Here is a 10,664-nt window from a genome sequence, read left to right as displayed (position 1 = left end):
TCAATGGCACAATTAATACCCATTGTTTGAAATGTCTGAACCGTGTAAATTATAATTGTGGAATAAGTAAGGGTCACTGACAAAAACTAGAATAGTAATTTTTGTTGAGAATAAAAGAAGGCTGATCACTGTATTTGAGTGACAAACTATGGTACATATATATTATTAACACAAAGCATTTCCGAATTTGCATATAACCTTTATCACAAAGAAGCTGGATTTATTATGCATACTCTCAACACAACAAAGGCATTCCCTTCAGCGTTATAAATATTTATAAATTTCAAAAGCAGTTAAACCAAACCAGCCAATCAACGAGCACAGTGCGTAACGATCTTATTTTAAAACGTCCTAATGTTATTCAATCGCGTAAAAGAAACCCCTTGTTTCAGTTTGAATTTGGAAACATTTATAAAGAAGGCGGGAATGCCTGTGTTGCGTTGAGAGTGTCAATGATAGAAATAACATACATGTTCTTTTGTAAGAAAAATTGTAATTGACTGTTTATATCACTACGCCGGAAAGCCAATCCTTTGTATATAAGTGTGTACATTTGCGCTACATTCGTCGTGGTACGTCGTTAATTGTGTACGTGAGAAATTTCATGAAAATGGCGGAAAAAAACGTCACTGGGAGTACGCGGTATTCGTGAAATTTAAACCTTATTGATGCCTTCACATTAGATAAATTCTCTTGCAGTGACAATTGAATTCTTCACAGTATCCGTATTTTCCCTGTATCACCTTGCTGATACCGTATTGATGCACTGCTGCAAGTCTGTAATTAAATGGAAAAGGTGGAGATTAATGTGAACACATTAGTGGATCGCATAGTGCCACGGGCTGTGACGTGAATCGATTACAGTACTAAGAAAACAACCCACTATAATTCCAACAGATCGTGACTCTGAGCACGGTTACTAAAAAGTAGTAACCATGTTTTGGGTAATTGTTTGTCAAGGCAGAGTGATATGCGATGAGGTGAGTTTTTTGGGGGGCATCCCTGATAATAGAGCTCCGAGTGGGAGCTCCGTGCCCTGGTTGACCCTACTACGTGACACAATAAATCGATATTCATGACACACTTACGCACAGCAAAGAAAGCAAAGGATTACCCGTAAAGGGCCGTGAATATTTATTAAGTCTTTGCTTGAGAGGTGGATGCTTCAGAAGAAAAAAGGGCACGTGTCCGTTACTAGCGTTATAGGGTGGGATCATTCTGCGTCTTAACGAACCGGCTAGTTAACAAGGTCGATGGTTTCTCATGGTGCAACAAATCGCAGAAAAATAATAGTTAATGTGGTTCATTGTTGAAACTTGTGTAAGGTGTGGACTAAAAATATTGTTTCATTTTTCAATATGAGAAATGAAATGGGCCATTTACCCCTAAAATGAATATCACAGATTCGCATGAGTACGGTATGTCATGGAAGTTAGTATTACATGTAGTATCATGGCGGTATTGTGGTTTATAACAACAGTTATTTTGAATTGGCCAGTAAGAGTTGATTTTTTGTTAACTTCAAATTGTATTTCTAAAATGCTCGCAATAACTAAACGATGAAAACCATAAACATGTTACGAAAATATCACGTGATTGTAGTATTATATTTTAAATCGGCAATAGTGAACTGGGTGCTTTACTTATTTGTCCAAAACCGTTTTGTTACGGAGAAAATATGTAAGAACTAACAAAATGGTTTCCATGGTTAAATTCAGCTGTTGCGGATATTCGATAATACAGCCGTTACTTTTAATCCTTTTAATTGACTAAGCAGATGTAACTTGGTACTAGTATTTTATGACTTTTTTTAATTTCTATAGATCGTATAACCCATACAATTCACTGATTTAAAAACAAACAAAAATATCCAAATAACATTGTGAAATCTAGCCGCAACTCCCTCCATCTTTACAAATATTTATAAATTTCACAATTCAAACTGAAACGTGGATTTTTTTTTATTGGCTGATTGAAGAACATTGGAACGTTTTCAAATGACGTCATTGCGAACTGTGCTCGTCGATTGGCTGGTTTGATTCAACTGCCATTGAAATTTATAATTTTTTATAAAGATGCAAAAATGCTATTGTTGCGCCAAGAGTAATATAATTATATTTATACGAACGCTATAGTCTCTTTACAAGATCCCGTTATTTCATTGCATGTGTGGAACTTCTATACAAGTGAGAAAAGTGCTAATAAAAATTACTAAAGGTTTTACCAACATTCACCAGGGGTCCGTGATCTCGCAGCAACGCAAGGGGATTACGATGAAAGAACTAGATGAAAGTGAAATAGATTCAAGTATGATAAAAAAACAGGATATAAAAAATACAACAGAAGATATTTGATGTCCAATCCTAGTTCTAAATAGAGAAACGCTTATTAGTTGACTGGTATACATTAAAAATCCATTAAAATAGGTATATAACGCTTTCACTGCAAAAACAAAATTAAACTAATTAACATTAACGAATTGATTTATTCTGTTCAAATAAAACACCACGTGATTTTGTTGTATGACGAATCTCTTACTATATAGAGGAACAATGATAAATGACTTTAAAAATCGCTATGTTTGTGGATGTTTGACCCATTTGTTGTATAATTAGAATAACCTGAACGCATGGATTGCATATATTTTTGTTGCGTAATTGATCTTTCTACTACAATTACAATTATATTTGCATATCGGGACTGCTGGGCCAATCAGTGTGCAGTGTGACTACCGCGCGACGACAGTGACTCAGTTCTCGAGGTCGTAGTCATAGATTTAATTTTAATTACCGTGTTTGTGTTTTTCACACACGGGGGGTAACATCGTACCGATGGCTGTCCATTACTGTGTCTGCCCGTATGTGTGTCTGTAAAACGGCTTCAAACTTGGTACACAACTACTATATCATACTAGATCACCAAACTTGATTAGATTTTAGTTCAAATCCGTGCATGTTAATTAGGTGTTTTGCCTAATAATTAATCAGTTTTAGCAAGTTCACTGTGTATCATTGCGCCTGTTATCACAAATACATCAAAACTTGGAACATGGCAGCTTCTAATGAATATTTATTGCTGACATATCTAGTGCCATAGTTTGTCCAAGGGCCTTAAAATACAAATAAACTTAAATGTTGGCATATTAATTTTTCAGTTTGCATATTAACTAACTAATTAACCATACATGATGATTGTGTATATATATATCAATGAATTATAATAGTTAATACTATTCTGCAGTCTATTAGCTAATTTGTATAATTACATGTAACTGATTCGTAATATCAATAAACTACCCTTGAACAATCATTCACTGGGAATGTCCTTATATTAGTTTTGAAATAATTTGCTCAATTAATGCATTGTTAGCAATTACTTAACACATGGATGTTGGCAATTAGTTAACACACGGGAGCACATTCAGTTTATTTCTGTGTTGTTTTTATTGTTTTGATATTTTTATTTTGTAATTTTTTTGTTTGTTTTGTTTTGGTTTCCCCTTTTTGTGAATTAGATTACTAGTAGTTCGAAGGAAATGTTTTTACAAACTATCGGCAAGATTACTCTAAATATACTAGTATTTCAACATTTCCAGCAATTTTGTAGTTGTTGTTTGATTATATATTATTGACATTTACTTCCAACTTATGTATTTGTACGAATTTAAAGTATGTTTGTGTTTTTACGTGTGGTGATTTAACCATCCTATATAAGGTGAACTTGTTGCCGGAGATACCAGTACGTGCAGCTATATTGCCATGGCAGCAATTACGTAAAAGCGAGGTCAGGGGTCATTTGCATGTTTGTACGAAATGGATAGTATACGTGAGGCGAGTGCAGGATATGTATCGGTCACTCGGCCGACTGCTGGTATCTAGCCAGTCATGGTTTGTTATGAGACCGCCAGTTATTTCTATTTCTGTCTATTCCTACCCTAGGGCTTCTAAATATTTTCCAAGTGACCTTGACAGCTATATGAATATACATTTACTAGTTTGCGTATGAGTGTATATATTTACTCTCATAATGGGTTTAGTAAAGTTATTTTTATTTGGAAATTATTTTTGTTAGTGGCGCATAAAGTTATTATGCGGTGTCAAAATCGTGGATACGTTTCGCCTATAATTTACAGACAACGCAACTCGACCTCGGAACAGTGACACCAAACTCCATGTAATTAAAAATAAAAACAGGAAAACAATTCGCAGCTATTAAATCCTACAGTTCCGTCATTTATCGACCAATCAGCGACATGGAGAGGATACGTATTTCTTGTAATAATTTTTTCCATGTCCACTGATCACGTGCGAGAGCTCCATGCTTGATGGAGAAACCGTCCGAGCTTAGTATGTGGTTCGAACACCGGGGGGTAAGCATATATTATAGTCCCATGCAATATGCACGACACCGACGTTCCGAGGTAATGAGATACATTGTACACATGTTTGTATTTTTACAGTCCCGTAACTTTTGTTCTTTACCTTTTCTTGGAAGTTTTTTTAAAAAAAACTAACCACATGTTATTTTTGTTATTATTATTTGTTAATGTATTTTAGTTATAACTTATAAATTGTACTAAAAATATGTTGACAGCTTACAAGTTACTCTGCGTTTCGATCCACGAAATCATCACGCGTCCAAATACCATCTCTCCATGCATAAGGTGACGCCAGTTCGGTGTTCTGAGCATGCGTCATGGTAATTTCAATACCGTGGTCATACTTTTCGTGCGTGCATGCACAGAGCGACCACATGGCTGCAACACGTCTTGTATTGAACACAGTCACTGTGTATTGAATAAACACTATAAACACATTACATCAGCAATTATATATTTACCCAACTATATCCCGTCTGTTGAATTGCAGTGAATATAAAACAAATGTGGAACATTCGTTGTTCATACATGTAAAAATACGAAATATTAAAACACACAAAACAAAATTCAATCAGAATCGGCAGTGTGCAGTAAAAAATAATATTAAATACCGATGTTTAATATTAGGCAACTTTTTGAAACGATGCTTTGGATTGCCTTTCTCAGACTGTAATATCCGATAGGGGGTCTGCAACGTTTTGTGATATACTAGTGGTAAAAATGGATTTATAAGATTGGTTGTCGGGGGTTATAGCAGCAAATCATTTTAGGTGATGTGCAATTCTCTTTATCCTAATGCATTTTACAATGTATCGTTCGCATATAAATTTGGAATAAATTAAATATCTTGTTTGTGTCTGAGATTTTGAAAAAATCTTGAAACTGACGCGAGTTGATGTAAATTGCTTTGTGGTTTGTAAGCGAACGACGTTATCCAAGAAAGTCAGTGGAAATATTCCAGAATAGATCTGATATACTATCTGATATTAACAGGTATCAGATAATGCATCATACTATAATTTGTCAGTGACAATCTCCATGAATATACATTTAGCGAAAATATTGACAGCTGTATAAAACTGTCTATCATCATCGAGGTTCAAGTCCATATCGATCGTTGAATAACCATTTTGATAAAAGTCAATATTATCGTTTATTGTTAGTAAGTGTGGTTGTTTATTTACTTAATTACTTAAGTAAATAAAAAAAACATCGTACAATAGAAATTCTGTAGTTGTCTATCCCTCTTCTATGGGGTGTAATTAGACTGGCCCAGCTGTGGTGATTTAAAAAAAATGGTAAAAATATAGTTTTGCGAAAGGTGGGGTGAACGCGAAATCACCATTTCGCGTTAACACCTCCATTTCGCTATTTTTTTTAAAAAAAAGAAATAAATCGCTCAGACTGTGCCAGTCTAGGGTGTAATCGTACGTCCAGAGTTGGAGATTGCATAATTGAACAAAAGACTAGCCCGTCAAGATACATGTAAAACAAAATGCAAAATTAAATTGTTCAGACAGTAAAATAGGCCAAAATACTGGTCACATTCGTGTCATTTCTTTGTCAGTCACCTGTGACATTATCCAGTATTTCAATACTCGGAGAAAAAGTACATCAATAGGTCAGAATTGTCCCATAATACAACAATGAAACGGTGTTTTGGTTTGTAGTTGTACTTGATTTGAGATTGTGTGTGTTAGGAGACTGGGGACTCTGAACCAGATGTTGAACGCCTCATACAATGTTTGTATTTACTCCCAATTAATTTACATTACTAGTATGCAGTTATCATGCAAATTAGTCTTTTTTTTTGCATGTGTGTACCCCCCCCCCCTACCGTTCTCAAACGTCGAACCCATAACGTAAAAGGCGAGCAGTGTGCAAATACTAGCGTTCTCTGGAATATCATAGTATGTTGCTTCACTCAGTGCCGCTCTTACGCAGGGCTACACAGGAAGAGTCATAACACGTGTTTTTATGGAGGGTCCCTTAAAATATACTCTCCTTTGAATATACAGTTTTATCTAGAATATTTGTTCGTATACATTTCAAACTGCGGATGTTTACCACTATGGTTCATCCACGGAGTAACCGTGGTTCATCCATACAGATAACGTACGTATTGTTTAGAATTACGTTTTGCATTGAAAATTGGACGTCAATGGGTCAAATTATAATATAGCACAACAACGGGTTGATGTAAAGTGGCGGTCAAAGCCCGCCGTAACCCCTGAATAACCCGTTCGTTCGTAATGATGTAAACATGGCTGTAAATAAAATCACGCAGGACTCCTGGCAGCTGATTGGTCAGGGCCTGATAACCATTGCGTCACGTAAGCATAACTCCATCGCGATTGGTCGATCGCCATACGTGCACGTGAAACCGGTTTATGTTTAAATGTGGTACCATTGTGGGATGACTCACACGTAAGGGGTGTTTCGTATTACAAAAATGATGAAGATTTAGCTAATATTTTATTAAATCTTAAAGATGTGGTATTCACTACGAACAGCATATCATATAAAGTGTTTAATAACACAAAACAGTGTTGTTTTCATGTAGAATGTATATCGAAGTCATATCTCACAAATTCAATAAAAGTGTATCACCCCTCATTGAAAATGCATTGTTCCAGTAAGTAAATTGTTTACTTCCGTGGCTGCCCGAGTAATCAATTTAGTTGTTCTGCTTGCAGAGGTGGAGAAACGGTTGTTCAGATGATGAAATGCTGGGAATTTTCTGTCATTTTATGTTGACGATGAACTGGTAGCGATGATCAGTTGTTACTCAAGAGTGAGTTAGACGTGTGACTGTGGCTGAAATGTGTTTTCGCTGACTCGTGTACTGCTTTCTTCAAAATTGTATTGTGCCGACTCGTACTCAAGTGACACGAACATCATTGCAACATGCCTGTCGATTGCTCATTATTCCTGTACAGCTGCAGTCCACCAACTCCAACACACTATCTGTTGAAGAGCCCATTTGAATTCTCGGGGATGAAATCGCGGATGGCCGAATTGCATACTTTACCATCGAGTAAAAGGTCTCTCAAATCGTGTCTGGCCGGGAATACAGGAGTGAAAGAATCAGACACAGTCATTGAAAATGAGATAAAAATGGCAATTTTGTCAGATATAAAGGCTGTTTCGAAAACAAACGGGAAGGTTAAACTGAAGAAACGAGTGACTTTCGCAGATTCTAACGGACTGGCTCTTACATCGGTGCGGATAATGCAAGAACCCAGCGACCTACCACCAGCGCTCAATATTCAAGCAATTGGTGACCTTACCATTGACGAAATACCACAGCCATCAGCAACACACAACTATATATTAGATTTTCGACAGCCGGCATCGGACTATCTCGAATTTCGTGACAAGCTAGAACGACAAAATGTCAGCTTAGAAAACGTGATAATCAAAGATAACACAACCATCATGGGGACTGTTAAAGTTAAAAACATATCTTATCATAAGACTGTAAAAATTCGTATGACTTGTGATAAATGGGCCAACTCCAAAGACGTGTCAGCTGTTTACGTTCCGTCGACATTCGGTGGGCCACTAGTGGGTGCATCAGCTACACCTGAACGATATGATTCGTTTTCGTTTGAATTTCAAATCCCCTCGAATTCAGAGGCCGAAGTTGTTGAGTTCTGTGTTTTCTTTGAATGCAATGGCCAATTTTTCTGGGATAACAACGGCGGCACAAATTACCGAATCATATCTGAACGATGGAAAACCGTCTCACAACATGAACAGTTGCAAGATGATCTCCGGGATCTTAGAATAAATGACAATTTGTCTTGGTCTGAATTTGCGTACTGGAAAACACCACATACTCTTGAAGAAAACCTGCCCTATTGGTGACTTGTCGCTTGGTCATGTTAGTAGATACTGTCGCGAAGGCTGAAAGTGTACACGAGCGAGGCATAGTGCGATCAGCTGGCCAACGCGTGTACTGTTTGTATCAGCTGTGACCATGAAATGAATGCCTACACATGCATAACGCGCATGATCGTCTTCGTTTTAGCTGTTGCATCAGCTTCAGTTTCATATAACTTCTAAAGCCATAATGGATTATTTCGCGATTTTTTTTGCATTTCCTCATTCTGGGCAGTATAATATATATGTGTGTGAGAGAACAAAGGTAACTTCAAAACTCGTACGTACTTGCTCGTTAAAACGGAAAACTGCTTGTATTTTAAATAGTGACATCGGCGCTTTACCTGCCAATAAAGCAAGTTCCATCGTCTACATATTTTCAATAAGAGCCACTGTAACTGTAGAATCGAACTCTTCACATCCTGTAAATTGTCATCATTGCAAAATGAAATGGCGTCTTGAATTGATCAGTGCAATTTAAATCACCTTACTGGTATATTGTTGTCATGGCTTCACATTTTTACTGGGCATTTGATAATCAAACAAACTAAATTTCAGTACCTTTTTTTCACAGTTTTATTGTTGCATGTACACTTTCGTGATGCATATTGTGTTGGTACGATAACAGATTTAATACATAAATAACTTTTGCACACCTCTACAAATGCGAAGCCATGCATTTAGTTTTAATGACATTTGTGTTTCCTGTATTCATACTGGAAATGACAATGTTTGTTTCGCGTTGTTACATGCTTAAAAAAAGAGCACATTTATTTAATTGATTTTACAATGTTAACAATTATTTTTTGCATGAAATTCTTGATAATTAGGGTGGGTGTGAAGGAGAATAATTTTGTATTGAATGTTTAATTGTTGTTTATTTTTGTTTATACCACTTACACATGTCTGATAAAAAATTATTGTAAAGTTTAGTCACAATTTTTTTGTACATAATATGAACTGAAGATGTCTTATTGTGAGAAGACAACTTGAATCTCTTGCTGTGTGTTTAAAGGGGAAGTTTTTGTAGGAAAAAATTATTTTTGTTTGTATCAAAGAATTGATCATGGATAATTGATGCCTCGTCTAGCTTCTTCTTTTTTTGCTGGGAGCATAACTACCAGTATCAGTTCCAAAAGGTGTGTGGATATTGAGAACATAAACAGTGGTTGTGAAATCGTAACACTCATTCATGATTATTGGTGGACAGAACTTGAAGTTACAGTGGGCATTTCTGCACAGATATGTACATGTAGTATATTTTTTCTATTTATTCATACTGTGCCAGTGACAGCTCCATATGATTTTATACCGATAACACATTACTAGACGATAACAATTTATAGATATATATTATATATACAACAAGCAGGTTTTGATTGTTGATATTTACAGAACTGTGTGATCCTTTTTTTTAAAAACTGGACTGAAACCTGTAAGACACTTAGTTCAATAATGCAGGTGTTAGTGAAACTTTTAGGTGGACATGAGTTGTCTATATTGTACAACAATGTTCATTTAAATAACACTTTATTATACAAAATTAACTTTTGAATCTTGTACACACTCTTTGTAAGAAAGCCTTTGTAGTTTTAGTTTTCTTAATTTTTGTGTGTGAAGTCCTACAACATAGCTAACAGTAATTTTATATATTAAAAGGTATTGGCAAAGGTTCCAGTGAAAACTATTGTTTTGGTATTTTTCTGTGAGTGGTTTCTGTAAGAGGATTTACCCACTTGAAAATTAACTTTTTCTAATGGGTAAGCTGGCTGAGGGGAGGGGGTTAGAATTCATGGCATATAAACATCAATTGATAAGAGAATTTTTGCATTACTCCTGACTGACCACTATATCAGTATTACATTCTGTTTTCTTAAAATGGGACATTCTGATTTGAGTTTTGGTTGCATTTTAGCACCATTGCTCGTTTAATACCAAATGACTTTTCTTGCTGTTTTGGCACTTATATTAATTTTTAGGTCACATAAGTTGGGTGAATCAAGCAGTACATTTTAAACAAGCATATATGACACATTTTCACAGCACATGTTTGAATTGGGTGTGACCAATGTGTTACCTATTGGAAACCATTAATTTTTGATTGCTCCCGATAACCACTGACTAATAATAATGATCCCAATGAGAAATTTTATGATTTTTTCAGACTCGAAAATTTGTCATAACATTAAGCAGTTTACAGCATTTATTTGGACCCATGTTAAAACAGCGTTGTGTGATGACACTTCACTAATAATGAAAATTACATTTCAGCCAGTTCAGCACAAATGTATAATATAGCACAGTATAGGTTTGGTGTTTTATAAAAATGTATGTACCTAGTGTAAATTCACATTATTTAACTAAAAATCCTTGAATAAAATTGTCTCTAAAATTAATTTTA

General features: G+C 35.5%; 1 protein-coding gene across 1 annotated transcript; it reads left to right on the top strand.

Moving 5' to 3' along the window:
• Positions 1-7,036: 7,036 nt before the first annotated feature.
• LOC100373497 (protein phosphatase 1 regulatory subunit 3B-like) lies at positions 7,037-9,947 on the top strand. The gene has a single exon (XM_006825587.3). It carries the CDS (start codon positions 7,286-7,288, stop codon positions 8,246-8,248), a length of 963 nt encoding a protein of 320 aa, XP_006825650.1. The 5' UTR covers positions 7,037-7,285; the 3' UTR covers positions 8,249-9,947.
• Positions 9,948-10,664: the final 717 nt, after the last annotated feature.

Source organism: Saccoglossus kowalevskii, chromosome 10 (assembly GCF_978046115.1).
Source record: "Saccoglossus kowalevskii chromosome 10, keSacKowa6.1, whole genome shotgun sequence".
NCBI lineage: Eukaryota > Metazoa > Hemichordata > Enteropneusta > Harrimaniidae > Saccoglossus > Saccoglossus kowalevskii.
The sequence above is the reverse complement of the archived record's forward strand: the minus strand, read 5'-3'. Positions and strand labels throughout refer to the sequence as shown.

Excerpts from the sequence above, each read along its gene's own strand:
- LOC100373497 (XM_006825587.3), top strand. The coding sequence starts at position 7,286 with ATGCCTGTCGATTGCTCATTATTCCTGTACAGCTGCAGTCCACCAACT.